This window comes from Lissotriton vulgaris, chromosome 3_1 (assembly GCF_964263255.1).
Source record: "Lissotriton vulgaris chromosome 3_1, aLisVul1.2, whole genome shotgun sequence".
Classification (NCBI taxonomy): domain Eukaryota; kingdom Metazoa; phylum Chordata; class Amphibia; order Caudata; family Salamandridae; genus Lissotriton; species Lissotriton vulgaris.
The window spans coordinates 1,088,960,233-1,088,981,735 of NC_141689.1; the positions used below are offsets into that span (position 1 = coordinate 1,088,960,233).

Consider the following 21,503-nt stretch of genomic DNA (forward strand, 5'->3'; position numbering starts at 1 on the left):
TCACCCTACACACACTGCTCACCCTGCACACTGCTCAACGAGCTGTGCAGTCCCTCCCAACTCATTAAAATAAAGGCGACATTTCACTGTTCACTGGTGGTTTTTTGTGGCTGGTGGGTCTGTCAAACAACCTAAGCGACAGGAAATTCATGGCTCTTTCTGTTTCCTCCATGACATAGATGGCGTTTTAAATACTATTTCTCACAGATTTTTATTAACCCTTTACGTGGAAATTGGAATTAAAGCGTATTATTGCCAGATTAAATTAACACTCAGTTCATCAACCACACAACGAGGGGAAAATGAGTGGGACCAGCTTTAATTCCAATGTGTAAAACTCACAAGGAGTTCGTTATCCGCAGCGAGAGTAGAACCCGCTGAACTATCTCCCCACCAACGAACATAATAAACATTTTCGCAGTTTAACATCTACAAAATGAAAATGTTTCCTAGAGATACAGCTGACAAAAATAATATATGAAATAGCACCTGCGGTCTTCAAAGTCACATCTTTTGACAAAAGCTCCGCTTAAAAGACAAACCAGTTAAAAACTAACCACAGAAGCATACATAAGGCAAAGTGCAGGCCATGTCAGCCTATCCTTAAGTCACATACACAAAAAGCTGCAGTAAAGGTAGGAGTGGTGCAGGTTCGATGTGAGTGTGGGAGTCAGTAGCCTGGTGTGCAGCATGATGCGGCTCCGTGTGGGTCTGTGATGTTATTACACAAAGTCCTGTTAATTTTAATCATCATTTCAGATCCATGGGGTCTGGCCATTCAGGGACAAGAGCATCCTACTCAAAACGTCATGGGAAAATTGGACATGATTTGCATTTACCAAAAAATCGCAGTAACTCGATGGGTAAAAGAGCTACAGGTGTGCCGTGACCGGGTTCATTATAGCCACTTTAATCTGGAGTAGGGTGTAATGGGGGAGGGGCGGATATTTCTCAAAGCATATAACATAAATACAGTCATCCTAGAGGGGAGCAGGGTCACTCCATGTTAACAAGGACACATATGTCAGATCTGGGCTTGTAGTCTGGTTTAGCTATATTTAAGAAAGTTCTGGCAGCAATGGTGTCCGGCCTCAGGTGTGCTGGCAGACCGTTCATTCGAATAAGGGACGCCCAGCGCCTGGAAGCCACCTAGTCTCTGTGGGCTTTGCAAAGCTAATAAAACATTACAACGCAGCAGGTACGAGGTGAGAGACAGAGCAGAGAGCGAGAAGACAGAGTGAAGCAAGGCCCACACCGAGAGAGTGCGATGAGATGAAAGAGGGAATGAATGCATGAGAGCGGAGTGGAAGCAGGGAGTAGGAGGAGAGTCTTGTGGGTGATAAACAAGCATTGGCCGCGCGTGACTGTATGGGTAAATATTGTATAGAATGAAGCAGACAGGAACTTCCAACAAACTTATACTACGAAAGCAATGTTGTTGCAAAACCACCATCTAAGTAGAGTTCAAAGTATCAGATGGTCACTTTAGCCAGACTCTCAAAATGCACAGATGGAACATCTACTCCAGACAAGGGGAGGGCACAATAGCCGAATGAAGAGATGACAACTAGACCTACCCTAAGGTGTCTTTAGGCACACTGTAGGGCAGAGCTTTCTAGACTGTGTGTCCTGACACTGTACTGTGTCGCCTGCAAATGGTGGGTGTGTCGTAGGCACTTAGCACATAACTGCTGGTGATTAAGAGACATCCCTAGACACTCTGCTCTATGGTCTTTAAAAGACCTGTGAAGTGCTTGGGTGCGGCTGTGTGTGCGCCCAGGGAGCTGGGGTGAGGTGACAGAGGGAGGAAAACTGAGGGAGGGATACAGAGGGAGGAGGGTGAAAGAGGGAGGGAGGGAGGGAGACAGACCTAGGGAGGGAGACAGACCTAGGGAGGGAGACAGACCTAGGGAGGGAGACAGACCTAGGGAGGGAGACAGACCTAGGGAGGGAGACAGACCTAGGGAGGGAGACAGACCTAGGGAGGGAGACAGACCTAGGGAGGGAGACAGACCGACCTAGGGAGGGAGGGAGACCGACCTAGGGAGGGAGGGAGACAGACCTAGGGAGGGAGGGAGACAGACCTAGGGAGGGAGGGAGACAGACCTAGGGAGGGAGGGAGACAGACCTAGGGAGGGAGGGAGACAGACCTAGGGAGGGAGGGAGACAGACCTAGGGAGGGAGGGAGACAGACCTAGGGAGGGAGGGAGGGAGACAGACCTAGGGAGGGAGGGAGGGAGACAGACCTAGGGAGGGAGGGAGGGAGGGAGGGAGACAGACCTAGGGAGGGAGGGAGGGAGACAGACCTAGGGAGGGGAGGGAGGGAGACAGACCTAGGGAGGGAGGGAGGGAGACAGACCTAGGGAGGGAGGGAGGGAGACAGACCTAGGGAGGGAGGGAGGGAGACAGACCTAGGGAGGGAGGGAGGGAGACCTAGGGAGGGAGGGAGGGAGACCTAGGGAGGGAGGGAGGAGACCTAGGGAGGGAGGGAGGGAGGGAGACCTAGGGAGGGAGGGAGGGAGACCTAGGGAGGGAGGGAGACAGACCTAGGGAGGGAGGGAGACAGACCTAGGGAGGGAGGGAGACCTAGGGAGGGAGGGAGGGAGGGAGACCTAGGGAGGGAGGGAGGGAGGGAGACCTAGGGAGGGAGGGAGGGAGACCTAGGGAGGGGAGGGAGGGAGACCTAGGGAGGGAGGGAGGGAGACCTAGGGAGGGAGACCTAGGGAGACCTAGGGAGGGAGACCTAGGGAGGGAGGGAGACCTAGGGAGGGAGGGAGACCTAGGGAGGGGGACGGGCAACAGAGGGATGGAGACAGGTGGTTCGGGCTCGCTCTCTTGCTACACTGCCTTACTGTGTCACAAAATAATGCATCTCCAAAAAGTGTGTCACCAACATGAAAAGTTTGGAAAGCTGTGCTGTAGGGACACCATGACATCCAGTGACAATAAACGTGTTTATGCCGTAGTAGTAAAAATAAATGTTGTCCAATGACACCTTATTCAGAGCAACCGTACTAATAACACCTTCATCACTACAGTGCACAGATCAAATTTGAAATCATGACAGTGCAGCATCATTTTCATCAGGAAAACAGTTTACTGCTACACTGATTGCACCTTACAATTACTTTACACTGGAAATGACTCCCCTAATAGCCTCTTACTGCACAAATGTAACCCCCCCCCCCCCCCCCCCCCCCCCCTGAATCCTGCTTTTGTTAAATTCCTTTAACAGAGTTATAACATGCTATTTCTCTTCCAGGGGATCCTCATCAATAGTCATAAGCATTAGAATATTCCCGCCCTTGTGCGGGACCCTGGAAACACTGTATTATATGTGCCCCACATATATATACTTATATATAAATCATATATATATAAAAACATGCAATAGCAGCCAAATAACATCAGAGCTGAAATATGCTGTGATGAATTTCCACCATACATGAATAATAAGCATTAGAAACATGAGAAACAACACCAAAGATTGTTTAGAAACTGTTTTAATGCTCAGAAAGCAGTAGAAATTCTCATAACTCTCTGGAAGCATAGGAAGCTCCCAGGCTGCATTGCAAACAGTCTAAAAAGACTGAAAAGCTAACCTGTAGCTGAATAGCAATAAACTGACACCGTGCCTTTAAGGCACTCATGACCCCCTGTATCCCATCATGCGCCAGGGGTGACAGTTAGGTCAGTTGTTCTTTCCGGCTCCTTCAGGAAGGATCCTGGTTACACAGCTCCACTAATTTCTGTTTTCTGACCGAAAATGACTACACTTTGAACAACTTTTTCACTTACTTTGACATCACACTGATTGCACCTTACAATTACTTTACACTGGAAATGACTCCCCTAATAGCCTCTTACTGCACAAATGTAACCCCCCCCCCCCCAATCCTGTTTTTGTTAAATTCCTTTAACAGAGTTATAACATGCTATTTATTGTTAGCATTATTGAAGGAGGGGGCATCTTGAACCTCTGGTGAACCACGGCCCCTCCCCACACTCAACAATGGTAATGAACAGCAATATATTCTGCTGGGCTGGACATATACCGTTCATTGTATGCTTACTGAGGGATTTGCACATTTCTACCTGCAGGGAAGGCTTGCTACCAACAGTTGGCCGCACAGGCCGCTGAGTTACTGTCATTTCTGTAGACTTGGGATAAAACGACACACGCACCTCTTGACTCTCTGAGGTCTGACACCAAAACACTTCCCACGTGAGTTCGAAACAAATGCAACACTCTGGAAACCAGGCTCTTACAGTGTAGTGTGCTACCTATCTGAAAACGAGGGTTGGCGTCCCTCACCGGGCTATAAATCGCTATGTAAGTGCTACAATACCATTCAGAGAGAAACATCTATCACTGAATCACAGAACACGCAGCTGCTTTCATTTCCTGTCTTGTTAGTGTGGCAGTGCCATGTGCAATATTCAAAGTGCAAACGGAACCAGCCACCCTTGTCAACTCGGTTCCTTGTTTCCCATATGGATTTATGTCTTAGCCTTAGAAAGCCCCAGTCACGGGTCCAGGCGTCTTCATCACCTCGGAAACAAGGCAAAAAGCCGTCGGTGCCGCCCCCTGCCTGGACAGTGAAGGGATGATCTGGAACAATGCGAGCCGGCCGCCTTCCGCTTAAAAAAACATTAATATACGTTAAAGATATGAGGCCTTTCATCTTACCCTTTCTGATCGCATATAGCTACGGGACGCCAAGAGCCTGACAGGTGTCGAAGGCGGCGGCGCTGTGGCCTACACCCACGAGCAATTTCATTTTGGTTATGAGGCCGAGGGAAGCCGGGCCAAATGTGCGATGGAAAACAATTGCTGATCGTTCTCCTTTAATAACTAAAGAAATGATTTTGGTTTTAAAAAGAAACTCAGAGGGAACTGCATTTTCAAAGAGTAAGGGACCGAGGGAGTGCGATGAGATGAAAGACGGAATGAATGCGCGAGAGCTGATTAGAAGCAGGGAGTAGGACGAGAGTCTTGTGGGTGATGAGCAAGCATTTTCCGCGCGGCCGCGAAATGAAATAAATGAAACAAGGGGCCATTTGTCAGCGAAAATAAAAAGAGGTTTCTTTGAGGAAATCAAGAAAGATTCATCATTGCCATCAGAGAAAGAGGGCTTCATTATGTAATAGCAGCGCAGGGCCCCGATATCTGTGCTCTAAACGTAAACAAAAGCGTGAGAAGGCTGTTTAATTATTCATTAGTAACGTGTAGGCTTGCCACCTTTGCAAGAGCAAAGTACCGTCCGTTTGCTCAGTTTTAAGACTGCAAAAGCTTGAAAATGATGGTCCTGCCAAGTATCCCGCAACAGACGTTAGACTAACACATTTCAGTGGGGTGCTCCGCGTCACCGCACTGAAATGCGTTGGGTTGATGCTAAATAGGACTTTAAAGAAAACCGGCATGTATTCATTTATAACAACTTTTTGGTGTTTGTTTATTATAGTGAATTACTCCCGAATAATTAGCAGCGCTCTAGAACACATTTAAAAGGGTGTTCTATTTATATTTGCTGTTTGAAGTCTGAACAGATAACATCTATAAATACCGGCTTTGAGTGATTTTCCTTATTTTTGTACCGGCGGGGACATTAAAATACCATGGAGATGGTAGAAAACCGGTCAGGTGGCAACCCTATTGACATGTAGTTTGCCAGTTCCCCATTGCACAGAGTTCTGTTTTTTTATTTGGCAATTCTCGTGGGTGTGGCCGTGCTTCTGCTTCAGCTTCAGCTCATGTGAGTCCATGTGCTGGGCATGTGTCCTTCGCAAACCCATTCGGGGCATCTCCACTACACAAAGCATGCTTGGAATTTACATCAAGAACTCGAGACATGTTCCTCTGCTGTCAAAAGGACCCAGGCACCTACATGCTTAAGTTTATGGCATCATGCCTAAGGTTCATCATGTGGTGGAGGTATGATGCCATAGTCTTTCACTCACACATGGAGGAGGGTGACCCTGGTGTCTGCGAGGTCAGAGGTATGTATGGTTGAGGTATTATGCCATAGAATCTTTCACTCACACATGGAGGAGGCTGACCCTAGTGTCTGCGAGGTCTGAGGTATGTACGGTTGAGGTATGATGCAATAAAGTCTATGGTGATCTGTCACACATGGAGGAGGCTGACTCTAGTGTCGCCGATGTCAGAGGTATGTAAGGTTGAGGTATGATGTCATAGTCTTTCACTCACACATGGAGGAGGCTGAACCCTAGTGTCTGTGACGTCAGAGGTAGGTAAGGTTGAGGTATAATTCAATAAAGTATATGGTGATCTCTCACACATGGAGGCTGACCCTGGTGTCTGTTGGTCAGACATATTTACGCTTCAGGCAAGATGGAGACATTTCATACTCTGAGGGGTCTGACCCCTCGCCCTCCACATCAGAGGTGCTTCAGGCTGAGGTATGAGATCTGAGATTCTATGCTGATGTTTCAGACATGCAGTCAGACCTCTTGCGTCAGAGGTGTCGGACCCATAAAGGCTGAGGTATGAGATCACAGAATTTATGTTGAGATTTGAGACACACGAGTTTGACAGCTGGTGTCTACGGGGTCTGACCCATTTAAGGCTGAGGCGAAATCACAGATTCTATGCTGAGTTTTCCGACATGGAGGAGTCAGAGTAGACTCCTTGTGTCAACAGTCAGACCTACGCATACTGTTGAGGTATAATCTGTAAAATTGTATGCTGCTATTTGAGACCGAGTCTGGCCCCGGGGTGTCTGTGGGGGTCTAACAAAATTAAGGCTGATGTATGACGTTACAGATTCTGACATAGTGATTATTTGGAACCCAGAGTCTGACCGCTGGTGTCTGGGGGGCGGGGGAGGAGACACATTTAAGGCTGAAGTATGACGTCACAGATTCTATGCTGATATGTGAGACGCGGAGTCTGACCGCTGATGTCTGGGGTGGACACATTTAGGGCTGAAGTATGACGTCGCAGATTATTTGCTGATATTTGGGATGCCGAGTCGGACCGCTGGTGTCTAGGGAGGTGGACACATGTAGGGCTGAAGTATGATGTCACAGATTCTATGCTGATATGTGAGATGCGGAGTCTGGCTGCTGGTGTCTGGAGGGTGGTCACATGTAGGGCTGAAGTATGACGTCACAGATGCTATGCTATGAGAGACTTGAAGTCTGACCGCTGGAGTCGGGGGCACATTTAAGGCTGAGGTCTGACTCCTCGCATCCATGCTGATAGCAGACCCTGGTAGGGCTACCTCGAGGCCGCCCCCTCGTAAGGAGCGCGCATCCCCTATCGACTGTCCTTTAAATAGCGCCGCTGGGAGAGGGGGTGGGCGGAGGAGTGAACCCGTTTTGCGGCTAATGAGGATTGCTAGTCGCTTCTGCCGCGTGTTGTTGTTAGTTTTCCTGTGGCTTTGAGGGCCCCCGCCTTCACCCACCTCGCTTTATTGATCCCGCCCCGCCCTGGAATGAAGCCTCAGACTCAAATAATGGGAAGGCTTCAGTGCACGGCTCCACCTGCCGGAGGGGCCGACCTGTGTGCGATGAAAGGCCTCTCGGCCCCCTCCTAGCTCCTGGAGGGCATGTCTGGCCCAAGCGCCGCCAGACTTTAATGCTTCCTAAGGTGGCAGCTGGGGTGAGAGTTCACTTCTGAGACGCGGAGGTGTCTGCGGTAACCATTGGCCTGGCAGAGCCTGCTGATAGCGGCTGAGCCTCGTGCAGAGGGATGCCGAGGCGCTAGGCGCAGGAACTAGCCCCTAGGGGGCTGCGCCTCCACTGCGGCAGGCACACCGTTAAATCTCTTGTGCCACGGGCCCTCTGTGAGGTTTGCTGTGTGTCACATCCCATTCCAGTGGTCTCCAGTTTGATTCAAGGGCACACATTGTCACCACCAGTGCGTGTCCAGGTTGGCAGCCTTAGAGTGGCATCTCTTGCATGGGTTACAGCGGCGGTCACCATGGCACGTGCGGCCCTTAGTGCTCCTGTATCTCACATCGGTGGGGGTTGGTGGGTCACAGGCAACCATGGCCGCGGAGTGTAAGGCTTTTTTTTTCTTGCTGGCAGAGTATTTGAAAAATTCCAGATTTTCACTTTTTACCAGGGCCTCAGGCCCGAGGCAAGTGTTAAAAAGGAGAGCTGCGCCGTGAAATCGATAAAAAAAAAAAGCTTGAGAGTGGTGGGCCCGCGCCACTGCGAGCATATGACAGCCGCGATAATTCAAAACATATGGCCTCTGGTGCGCGTAACAGACACCAATAGGCCATAGGCGGAGCTACGCGACCGCCTATGGCCTAGTGCGTGTTCTGTTGAAAAACAGCACGCACCCGAAGGACAATGAAAATGGACCTTGGAAATCCACATGTGGAATTTCAAAGTCCATTTTCAACACGCCCGGAATAGGACTCTGGCTCTGCGAGACACTGCGCATGCGCAGTGTACGCAGAGCCCGAGCCCTAAAGATACCAGAAGGCAGAAAATTGTGCCTCAAGAGGTATGGTAGCCCAGACATGAGACGGGAGACTGCTGAATCTGCGTGGGTGTCAAAAAGGTCCAAGCTATTGAATGGCAGATCTATAAGAGCATCCCAAACATTGCATGGGAAAAAACTATCGCACAGCCATGCATGGCGGCGCAAAGCCACAGCCCGAGCAATAGCCCTACCCACAGTCAGTTGCATCAAGGGAAGATAGGAGGGAAAATTGTGCCATTCCCCTACTGTGAGAAAGGGCCATCTTTCTTGCATTGGTATGCCCCCACTTTTTTTGAACTGTTGATGTGCTTTGACTGAGTGTGCCCTGGGCTCCAGCCAACTAGGTACCCAGGGCCTGTGTTCCTTCCAGGGCCTGTGTTCCTTACCTAAAGCTGTATTGAAACAAAACACAGTTGGCATCTCTGGTTACCTATCAGCCCTTAGTAAATGGTACCCTATATACTCAGGGCATGGTGACCAGAGAAGACCCCTAAGGGCTGCAGCACTTATTGTGCCACCCTTCGGGGCCCTGTACCCTGACACCCACACACTGCCTTTGAAGGCTGAGTTTCTTAGTACAGAACTAAACAGAGTCGACATGGCCCACATCCCTGTGTGCCATGCCCACAAACCCCACTGCCCTGGCATACATCAGTCACCCCTCTAGCTGGGAACCCTATGCCAGTGATGTGGGCACAGGCGCAGGAGCCCTGTGCCCCTACAGTACCCAGGGCCATTCCTGGGCACTGTGTGCAGTGCTGCTATTTAAGAGTATATGGTGCTGGGTGGTCGTCATTACGATCTCCACAGCACCATAATGGCTTCATTGAAGACTGAGAAGTTTGGTATCAAACTGCTCAGCACATTAAACCCGCACTGATGCCAGTGTGGGGTTTAATGTAAAATGCACCAGTGTAAAGCATATAAAAACCATATGCCTGGGCCAATTGTCCAATTGACCCTTCCCACTCTAAAAGTGCAGTAAGGCAGTACCAGAGGACAGTGTAAAGCATCCCACTCTAAAAAGATATTACATAAACGTCCTCCACCACGCCAAGGTGCTTCACAGCCCTCGGCCTCTGGCTGACACAGAGCACAAGCCTTGGAGGCGAGACAGGACAATAACATTCCCGATCCCTATTGGGCTTTGAGGCAGAAGGAGAAGCATGGAGCAGACACCAGGCCGATATCGATGCCGAAACAGCATTCGGCCCAGGCCCCTATTCGGCGCCAGTAAAACCTCCATGCCAAGCTTCGGCGCCGGACAGTCTGAGCTGCACAAGCATCCGTTGTCGAGCCATACAGAGCCAAAGCACTCCTACTCCTATTAAGGCGAAAGAGCATGGCCACTCCTTGATGCTGAAGACCTCCACTCCTACGACACCGAAAACAAAGGTGCCGTTGTCCGCAGCAGAAATGGTGACTGAGATGCAGGCAAAACCACAGCTGTGAGAAAATGGGGTTCTGTTGCAGTACCCCGCCTCCCCTCCCTAGCTTTTGATGCAACTTGAACTGTGTAGTACTGGGTTCCTGTTATCGAGGTTCCCATTACCTATGCTCTTTATCTTAAAACATGTCTGCCATGGATACTTCTGCCCCCCCCTGTAAGTTCCAAGTAAACTGTACCCTGGGTGCTTGGGGGCTGAAAATGGCTCCTTGGGACTCCCTCACTAAGACCGTGCCACTGGCCTTGCAGCTGGCCTGACCCTGTGAGGTGAAAGAAATTACCAGGTCGACATGACACACTGCCTGTGTGCCATGCCAGCTAGCACGGCCTAAGATCTAGGTAAGTCACCCCGCTTGCTGGCCTTACCAGCCCTAAGGCAGGGTGCACTATATACCAGGCGTGGGCAAATCCGCATGAGCAGATATACCATGACAGTATTATGTCCTATTGCTTGACATTGTAAGTGCCAGGAAAGCCATAGAAACTACATGGGCCGGGAACTTGACAACTCAAGTTCGACATCACAATGATGGTTTCATTGAACCCAGGAGTGTTTGGTACCAAACAGCTTTTTGTAATAATTATACACTGATGCCAGTGTGAGATTTATAAAAAAAAATACGCTGAGGGTGCCTCAGGGATCTCCCCCCTGAAAACCTATCGACAGTGGTGTGGGCACTGACTGACTTTATGCAGTCAGCCACAACCAGCCATGTTTCTGGACCCTTGGGTAGAGAGCCCCTGCTCTCTGGGACCAGAGACAACGCCCATCCTGAGCAGAGGTATATCACCTCCTCCCAGAGGATGGGCCAGTGCTCAAAGAGGGACGCTTCAAAGGCCAGCCGCTTTTGTAATGCGACCCACAGCCTCTGCATTGCTAGCAGCAGATGGCAGCCCATGTTTTACACCCCGACTTTGGGTGGGAAAACCAGTAGGAAAGCTTAGAATAGGAGGTGTGCCCACCTCTGCCAACTGCACCCCTAAGGTGGGAGAGGTGAGGTGAACCACATCTTGAAGATGGATGGACTCCTCCAATCCGGGCTAGGTCTGTATCCCCTCCCACTGGAGTGTGGCATAATGGAGGGTGTAGGCCACCCAAGTTACCCTGGGTAAGGTGCCCATTGGCCCTACCTGCTACTCGCCCAAAAAGCTTCTAAATTTAGTATTTAGGTGGCACCCACAGACCCAGAAAGTAGATCTGCGACGACCTAAGAAGCAAGAAGACATCCCTGCTGATAAGACTGAAGACGGCGACTGCCTTGACCCCAGCCCTACCAGCCTGTCTCCTGCATTTTGTGAACCTGCGACCTGTCTTGTAGCCAGAGACCTCTGAAAACCCTGTGAGGACTGCTGCCTTTGAATAAAAGACTCTAATCTCCCGTGGACATAGGACCTGTCCCGAAGAAACCTATTCCAAGGACTCTGGATCCCAGCAGATCCGCATCTCTTGCCCACTCTGCACCCGACGACCCCGGCCAGAGTCTGAGTGGCTCACCTGTGCAGTGAAGTCTCCCCGGCGGTCCTGACCTAGTATCCAGTTTTTGGCTGACCATTCCTGATCTGTCCCTGTGCTGCTGATGGTGTATGTTTGGTGCTGCTTTGTGCCCCCCCCCTCTGCTTTACCTAACTCCCAAAGCTTGGTCCCTGCAACAAAGTATATTTTTCTCAAATTGGTGTGGATCTCCTCCTTGAGTGTCTCCATTATTTTTGGGGGGGATTTATTTTTTATTTTATGCAACTGAACAATCAGCACAAAGAAATTCTTACGGAGGATGTGTCCATTATTGACCACTGTTACACTCCTCTGTATTAGGCCTAAGGTTGCTCACCCACACTACCACTAATTGAGCACTTTGGGGATTTACATTGGACACTATACACTTTTGGGGAACCCTTGGACTCTGTACAGTATTACCGCCTAGTGACAATATCCTATACAGAGCCAGCTTCCTACATGGCATAAGCCCATACTTCCAGAAGAAGTAGGCAATGTCTTTGAAGGCCTTCAAGACTTCATGCAGAAATGCAGTCGGGCAGCTGAAGATAGCAGGCAAGAGAAAACATCCAAGCGACAAAGCCAAGAGTTGCATATTTCACAGCATTGCCGAAAGGGGAGCATAAAGCCACAAGCCCCATGCCACAAAGCTGCTCAACCTCCCCGCTCACTTTGCAGAGGAAGTAGACAGCCCTGACAGTGAGAGTTACAACTCTGAATCAGAGGGAGAAGCCCCACAAAGCCCAGGCCCATGTGATGGCTATGATGTGATCCTTCCAGACATGGACATAGAATCACCGATCCCAGCCAAGGCATCTCCACCAGAAGACACCTCTTCTTTTTACAGAGTAATGCAGCGGGCAGAAGAATATTATATATTATCACCGCACAGTACAGAAGAGGAGACAGATTTTCTGGTCAAGACACTCTCAAGGACAGAGCGCGTAGTGCAGTACCTACCAATGATGGGCTCAATTATTAAAATTTCTAAGGAAATTTTTAAAGACTCTGTGAAATCAACGGTACTCTCACCCAGATTCTAGAGGAAATACAGACCTTCGCCCTCGGACCCTCTGTATCAGAGATCACCATACTGCTGACTTCCCAGTGGTAACTACAGCAAACAAAAGAGCAGCATCACAAAGCACTAGCCAGGCATCCTGTAGCCACCCAAAACAGACCTGTAGTATGAATGGTATAGTGTGCTGAAGGATAGATTGCTTAATGCAGCAGGCCATTCTGAAAATCATCTTCGTCGGTTCCGTTTCATGAAGAGAGCATCCTTCCAACCAGCCACCTATTGCAACTGAGCTGCCAAGTCATGACATTAAGCGCAACTAGGCAGTGACCCGTACCCTAGAGCACAGTCACCAAGTAAGTATCAAGTTAGCGAAAAAAGTTTGGGGTTTAAAAAGAGGTAGGTTAACAAAATAAAGGAGGACAACAGAGAACCATCATCTCTTCCAAGGGCACCTTCCCAATAACCGACCAAAGCAGTCTCTCCCAAAAAGACATGGGACCGGAGAGCAAGAGCCTTGCGCAATTTACTATCAAGCAGATCCGCTGGCAAAAGATAACTCTGAATCCCAAGATCGTGAAACCTCGTAGTCTTGAAAGATAAGTGGGGGCGGCAAGCAAAGTATGAGGGTAAGATGGTTGAAGCAAGAAACAGCTGAATTTAGTCTAGTTAACTTGTAGATCAGAAACGCTAGTGAAATCTGAAAGTCTGAGCAATTGAGGATAGGTCCATAAAGACATCCCTGATCTTCAACAGTAAATAATCGGCAAACCACTCCTGCCATGCTCTGTGAGCAGAGCAGCCTGCCCCACCCCACCCCAACCCAGCTGAGCAGGTCCGTAAAAAACTTATAACAATGAGTTATCATTTTATTTTATCCTTGTTGGCCTGCTCAGTTGGGCGTGGCACTACCTCCCAATGACCGACACTTGAATTGCCTATACCAACTTATACTAGAAGATATGCAAAGTTAATAGCCAAAGAAGCATATCATATGCTATATACATTGAAATGGAAATTGTTCCTCCACTCAGTGCTGCTTTTAGAGGCTGTGAAACCTGTACCTCAGAGTTAAATGCATAATTGCTTCAGTGTGTATTAAGGAGTGGCCCACGCCTCGGCCAGGATTATTGTGCCCCAGTACAACTCTTTAAGGAATATTGCATTATCCAGATTGAAAACAAAATGGAGTAGTATGCAAGTAAAATATCTGTTATTATTGTACTGTGGGATGGCTGTTTCCTCCGTTCAGGAGATTCCAGGGAGTGGTCAACCGCACAGTTTTGTGAGTGGTTCTCTCCTAGCGTCATATTCCACCAGGAAAAGGTGACCGCTTTCTTTGCCTGTTTCAGTCTGCTTCCACCATTATAAGAAGTTTGGCGAGCTTAAGGAGCCCATTTTGAGTTAGTGCAATGCAAGAGAAAGCGAGAGAAAAAGAAAACTTGTTTATTTATAACTGCAGGGGCTAGAGGCAGAGTCAGTCCGCGCTACACAAGCACCCCCCCCCCTCTCTCTCTGTCTCTCTCTCTGTCTCTCTCTCTCTCTCTCTCTCTCTCTCTCTCTCTCTCTCTCTCTCTCTCTCTCTGTCTCTCTCTCTGTCTCTGTCTCTCGCTCTCTTTCTCCGTCTCTCTCTGTCTCTCTCTGTCCCTGTCCCTGTCTCTGTCTCTGTCCCTGTCTCTGTCTCTGTCCCTGTCCCTGTCTCTGTCTCTGTCTCTGTCTCTGTCTCTCTGTCTCTGTCTCTCTGTCTCTGTCTCTGTCTCTCTCTCTCTCTCTCTCTCTCTCTCTCTCTCTCTCTCTCTCTCTCTGTCTGTCTCACACTAATTTATTTCAGCAATGTGGTAAATTAACATTGTTTGCTTGGGGAGAGGCATGTCTAGATTTTTCCACAGCATTGAGGGAAACATGATTTTCTGAATGCGTAATTCAACACAGCATTACCTTCAAAAGCAATGTTTCCCATTGTATGCAAGAATGTCTTCAGCAACCTTTCACAAACACTCCTGACACAGCTCAGATTACCAAATAGGCAAATTTAGCACTGGCCTATGGGCCCCACTCCTTTCAGGGGCCCCATGACAATGGATCAAAATAATATTGGTTTGATCTTGAAAGAAAATTACAATCAAGCTTTATTGAATTGTTTCCAAAAGATAGTAAACGAGCATTGGCATAGCCAATAGGTCTAGCCTTTGGGACCTTATAAGTGTTTAGTTATCCAGCACTATATCCTTTGTGCAACAACGTCAAGTGTTGCATTCCTAAACACTTACTAGGTCCCAAAGGCGAGACCTATTGGCTATGCCAATGCCTGTTGATGGAAGGCGCTGTGCACCAATTTCATCTGTAGCTCGTTATTTTCAATAGTGACCATCGGGAAAGCACCGGGGTATGGAAGGGAAATCCCCAAGCCCGTCTTATGTTGTAAAAGGCTGCCATATTTCTGATTCAGTTGTCTCCTCATGCAAAACATCCTGGTGTCACTGCACCTGCTGCACTTTTAGTAGACACGACCCTGAGGGTGGTCTGCCGGGTCTGAGTTCCAGTCTCGATGCAATGCCACTTCGTGATGTAAAGCTGGTGCTGTCATAAAGTTGAAAAACAAAGGTGACATTTCTTGAAATATAATTTGATGCCATTGCGCCAGAGTCACAAATAATATTGCAATCTGTGATGAACAACGCATTGATGAAGCGCTCTTCTCAATAGAACGTCCTTAAAACGGCCATTGTTGAATTGTGCGCTAGGACACATTAAATCTTAAGCCCCACAATAAAGAAGCCTTTAAGGGGAGTATGCTTCTGGTGTGCCAGGGCTACACGAGCCACGCGGCAACAAACCCCTGGTATGCAGGGACAGAAGTGCATTCTGAGATCGTAGGGCCTGAGCCCATACATACCTTAATTAGCCTTGTGGTAGCCGCACACATTTAATTCGCCACACTCGTGAATTGCTGCTGTGGAAAAATAATGCTCCTGTGTCTCTGTAATGCTCTATAGAACTGCGTCAGACTCTGAAGTGTTAAATATCCGATGGCATTCCCTCCTGTAACGTGTTGAGAAATGTATCGGACGTTGTTCTGTGAAATACACTCCTTTATAATAGAAAATGGGAGGTGGGGAAAGACTCGGTAAGAGGGTCGGACTAAGGCTCGACACGTGGCATTAAGGGTAACAGTTCCCAAGGCTGGTTCAGCTCCCAGTCCAGCCATGTCGGTGCTCACACATTGTCAGGGAAAAGACCACCAGATTGCCCTCGTTTAGCCCCGAAGTGTGCAGGCCCGGGGTCTGTTCTAGTGAGTGGCAATGCGCCAGAGACCACATTTAAAAAGGAACCAGGGGAATTGATTAGGTAAGGGTGTGCTTTGTCGTTTCTGTGACATCGGCCTCTTGCCTCATTTAGAATGTATGTGCCATGTGCACGTGGGCTAAAAGTTTCGAGCATTACCACAGGGGTGGACCAGTCCATCCTTTGAAACAATAATGTGGGGGCGGCTTCCCAGTAATGCGTCATTGTAGGTAACAGCCACACTAGAAATGCTGGTTTAAAAGCACGCGAGTGATGCGCAGTGCGCGATATCTGTTTAGCATTATCATGCACGCATCTGTGCATGATAATTCAAAACAGATGTGGCCCATGCGGGTAACCGCAAGCAATAGGCCGTGGGCAGAGCAAAGGCGGAACATGCATCCATCTTTGCCCAATTGCGTGCTGTCTTTATTTGAACGACCACGCAAAGCCCATTAGCCTGTGAGGGAAAAAAAAACACGCACAAGCATGTGGTGAGCTTGGGGAGCTTTCTGAAGCCCCTTACTTAAAGTTGAGCACGCAGTGCATGTGCGCTGCTCTAGGCTCGACCTAAAAAATTTATCATCTCCAAGAAGCGAAAACTTTTACATTAAAGACTCTATAGAGAACATACTGTATTAAAGTAATGTTTAGTTTTGTGTAATACAATTGGTTTCTTAAAAAAAAAAATGTATTAGGAGATAATTTGTGAGGGGGCCCCCGAAATTTCGACTGCATAGGGGTCTCCACAGGGTTTAATCCCGCACTGTCATGACACTAATCCATACTCTTTGTTTATCTACCTCATCCAGTCATGGCCTACCTACTTCAGTAGAACAGGATAGCTTAGGGGGTTGAACTCTTGATGCAATAATCTAAGGGGTAAACAAGTGACCTCTGAGCTGAGTCCCGGCTGACCAACTTGATATCATTCCAATATCAGTTCATTGAAGACCACAGAGCTGGATGGTAATTAAACTATTGCGAATGTCCATGTTTGTCAAATATCTCCTCTATATAAATAATCTGCATATGAGTAAAGCCTCGGTTAGTGGAAAGGCATTTCCAGGGTGGAGGAATTACTTTGTGGAGCTCAGAACCACCACTTAGTTCTGGTGAATACCTTCCCTACTTTGACTTGTCCCCGCTCTTTGAGTATAGGAAATAAGCTAGGGGGCCTCTACATTTAGTAACTTGATGAGCCTTCTGAACACTTTTAAAGCATATTGACCATTTTGTTATTTTTTAGGATTCTAAATCCGGGAGAGCTACGCATGCATTTTCTGTTTTGCACCTACATCCAAACAACTGACTAACATCCACCACTCAAATTACTTTCATATTTCACTATTCTAATTCAACATTAATCCTTTAATGGGTTCCGGAGTAGCGTGCTACTTGCCAAAAAAAAAGCGCTTTAACCCCCAATCAGGGGTAACAAGTGCTATATAAATGCAAACCTTTTTCCCTCTTCTATCCCTCCGCTATCCTTCTCAATCCAAATAACTGACTAATATCCACCACTCAAATTACCTTCATATTTCACTATACTAATTCGTCCCTAATCCTTTGGTTGCAGGAGTAGCGTGCTACTCGCCAAGAAAGTGCTTCACCCATTTTGGGTAGTAAACGCTATATAAATGCTGACCTTTTTTTCCTCGTCTATACCTCCGCTAACCTTCTCAATCCAAATAGCCGACTAATATCCACCACTCAAATTACTTTCATATTTCACTATACTAATTCACCAGTAATCCTTATGGGTAGCGTGCTACTTGCTGTAACAGCGCTCTGACGCCTCATCGGGGGTAGTAAGCGATATATAAATGCAATTAAAATACAATGATATAGTGTGTGTACAGCCACATACCGGGATACCCCTTTCTGCTCCGTGCCGACGCATAGAAGCCTCCAAAGTTACCATAGCCAGGGTGAATAACAGAGGAGATAACTGGGAGCCCTGCCTGATGCCCCTGTGGTCCAACCATGCTGCAGAGATGCATCGAGCTGTCGGCGCAGCATAAGGAATGTGTTTCCACCAACGCCACTGTGGGGCACTTACAACAAAATCGCATATTGGACATTTTTAGGTCTCGCCTGGCGTTAGCAGCGCACATGCACTGCTCTCGCCTTGCGAGGGCTTTTTCAAAGCCATACGGATTCCAGATATGCATGCGGACGGACAGAAGATGTGCATGCGGATGGACAGAAGATGTGCACGCTGGGACTGGATGCTTTACTCGCGGCGGGAGAAGGGCGCACTATATTTTTCACACTGGCAACAGCTTGTCTTCTCTTCGGCCCTCCCCTCCTTTCTCCGGTTGCACTGGCAGATGTCATTCAAGACCCCATTTGCAAAAATAGAGACAACTCCTGCCTTATGTTTTCTTTGACACTTCTTTGTTAGCTGGCAGTGTCCTTGCTGCGTGGGTGCTGAGAGCCACCAGTCATGGGGAGCTTGTCAGATAGGCAAGGGTGCAGGCCATTGTGGCTTCCTAGCTACGCCAGTTAGTTTTGAACACACCGTTGGCAAGGAAGGGCAGCTGGTGAAGTTCTATAAGGGCGTAGTGCCTAAAAGACTACAGGGTTGAAAAATAAAAAGTTAAGGGATTGAAAAAAGTACTATGCTGAATTTGATTCTCTGCTAGAAAGTTATTCCAGCTCGTAAAACAAATACGCTGTTTCAATAAGCAGATTTTAAACCTACATGTGCTGGCTTCGTGCATTTAAAGGCGCACTCCTTTTATTCTGCCTCATTTGAACTGGCCTCCCCCTCGACGTCCATTTTTGGCTCATTCTGTGTTACCCCTGCGAGGCTGCACCGAGGACCACTTTCAGACTAACCGCCATCTTGCAGAAACAGCCCAACAGGAGTAACAAGCCCCATATAAAAATACATACCTTTTTTCCTCTTCTATCCTTCTGCTATCATTTCAAATCCAAATAACTGACCAACCAATCCAACTCTTAAAATGTACTTGCATGTTTCACTATACTATTTCAACACTAATAATCTATGGGTCCCGAGTAGCGTGTACCTGCCGAAAAAGCACTTCAACGCCTCGTTGGGGGTAGTAAGAGCTATATAAATGCAATTACAATACAATACAATACAATGCGGGAATATCACATACGTACGTTTCCATTTATTAGAAATGCAAAAGTGAGCAAATATTTTTTTGCTTGTACAGGTGCACTATATAAAGTAACCCATTCATGGTTCTTCTTCGTACTTTATTAATATCAGGTTTAATCCCTCCTGGATGGTTGAAGGGCGCCGTTTGTATTTAAAATAATGAATGACTATCTCCACACTGTACTTAATATAGTTAAACGAGCCATGCGTTTTTGATCTGGAGTCAAAGTGCACTTCTCTCAGTACATCAGGCGGTTCAATAGGGAACTTTACTGACAAAACAAGCAACCACCAACTGAAAGACCTCACTGACTGGGTGGGGTGGGAGTCAAGTGACTGGGCGGCGATGGCTCGTTAACCTGCAGACTGCGAAGATGCACGTTGCCTTTCTTATTCAGTGTTTTTATAATCTCATCAGTCTAGGATGGGCTGGGATGAATACCGTTTTCTGTTGGAAAACGAGATTATGCGGCAAAGGATGATGTTTGTCTCAAAATATGCAACATTTACCAAAGCCACAAACAAACTCACGTAGAGTTAAAAATAACCTTCTCTGAAAATGTTTTGCACTACTGATCTACAAAAATAGCAGGACGTCGACGAGCGGGGAGAGAGACCGAGTTGACCGCGCAGATTTGCGGACAGCATTAATCCTTGCATTACGAACTGCCTGATTATTGTATTACAAACTGCCTGATTCTTGCATTACGAACTGCCTGATTCTTGCATTACGAACTGCCTGATTCTTGCATTACGAACTGCCTGATTCGCATTACGAACTGCCTGATTCTTGCATTACGAACTGCCTGATTCTTGCATTACGAACTGCCTGATTCTTGCATTACGAACTGCCTGATTCTTGCGTTACGAACTGCCTGATTCTTGCATTACGAACTGCCTGATTCTTGCGTTACGAACTGCCTGATTCTTGCATTACGAACTGCCTGATTCTTGCGTTACGAACTGCCTGATTCTTGCGTTACGAACTGCCTGATTCTTGCATTACGAACTGCCTGATTCTTGCGTTACGAATGCCTGATTCTTGCGTTACGAACTGCCTGATTCTTTTATTACAAACTGCCTGATACTTGCGCTACAAACTGCCTGATACTTGCATTACGAACTGCCTGATACTTGCATTACAAACTGCCTGATACTTGCATTACAAACTGCCTGATACTTGCATTACAAACTGCCTGATACTTGCATTACAAACTGCCTGATACTTGCATTACAAACTGCCTGATACTTGCATTACAAACTGCCTGATTCTTGCATTACGAACTGCCTGATTCTTGCATTACAAATTGCATTATTCTTGCATTACGAACTGCTGATTCTTGCATTACGAATCTCATTATTCTTGCATTATAAACTGCCTGATTCTTGCATTATAAACTGCCTGATTCTTGCATTATAAATTGCCTGATTCTTGGATTATAAATTGCCTGATTCTTGGATTATAAATTGCCTGATTCTTGGATTATGAACTGCCTGATTCTTGCATTACGAATTTCATTATTCTTGCATTACAAACTGCCTGATTCTTGCATTACGAATCACATTTTTCCTGCGTTACGAACTGCATTAGTACGTGCATTAAGGACTGTGTTATTACTACATTACGAACTGCATAGCATTGCATTAGGACTGCATTAGCTCATTGTGAACTGCTCATTAATACCGCAAGAACCTATAAGTGATTGCTGGCTTAATGACCGGTAAAGAGGAAGATTACGAATACGCATATGTTGGATTTCTATTGTTTGCTCTCATCGTATTCCTTTTGATAAAGATACGCTATTTTTATAAAAAACAGTGTGGTGTCCATTTGTGGTGTTATCACGGTGTTACTGGGAGTGTGGTTGCAAATACTTTACATATTGCCTTGGAGATAAGCCTGGCTGCTCGTGCCAAGCTACCAGGGGGTGAGCAGGGGGTTATCTAAGAGTGTGTCCCTCCTTTCCCTGACTAGAAGCAAGGTTCCCGATTTAAACTAAGGTACCTACCTCAGCCAACTAGAGACCCCCAGTTCTAACAGGGGGTGTATGCTGTTTGGCCATAAGGCCATTTGCAAGGCGTGAATGCATCCAGGTATAAATGAGTATTTTAATAATTGAGAGCCTATCATGATTGTCCAGCATTTGTTATTATTAGTCATAGATGCACAATACAGAATGTTTATGCTAATTCACAATATTGTACTTTTTATTTGTGGTAGTATGTTTGTCCTGTTAATTATTGTGCTAAGATATTTACATTGTGATATCATTTCCAGGAGCATGAATCTGAAGGTGGCAGGACCCCTCTGATGAAAGCAGCAAGAGCCGGTCACGTTTGCACTGTTCAGTTTTTAATTAGCAAAGGTAAGCGCTGACATGGAGTTGAGAATTTTTATGACTGATAATTTATCTTACTTTGTAATACAGTCATCTGGTTTAGGCAAATGAGTCAGTGATAATCCTACGTCACGTCGCGTTTGCCTCCAGATCATGATGTAGCTGCATTTTAGTTGCTTTGAGGCATTAAGAGCTTTCTTAGTCCTTTCTTCCACTATCCGGATTGTTTCTTTAATGGTAATTTCTGGATTTTTATTTTGTATGATTGTCTATGAGCATGACCAAAACATCTGAGTAATATCTTTTAGTTGTCCCTTTGAAT

At 47.1% G+C, this 21,503-nt stretch overlaps 1 protein-coding gene across 19 annotated transcripts in view; it reads left to right on the forward strand.

Annotated features, from left to right (window-relative positions):
• Positions 1 to 21,503, forward strand: part of LOC147727467 (ankyrin repeat domain-containing protein 17-like) — a 1,323,072-nt gene that overhangs the window by 370,721 nt on the left and 930,848 nt on the right. For all 19 annotated transcript variants that reach the window (XM_086961534.1, XM_086961542.1, XM_086961537.1 and 16 more), the window contains exon 11: positions 21,121 to 21,208. In XM_086961534.1, coding sequence (XP_086817660.1) covers positions 21,121 to 21,208 — 88 coding nt within the window. The remainder of the gene's footprint in view (positions 1 to 21,120; positions 21,209 to 21,503) is intronic.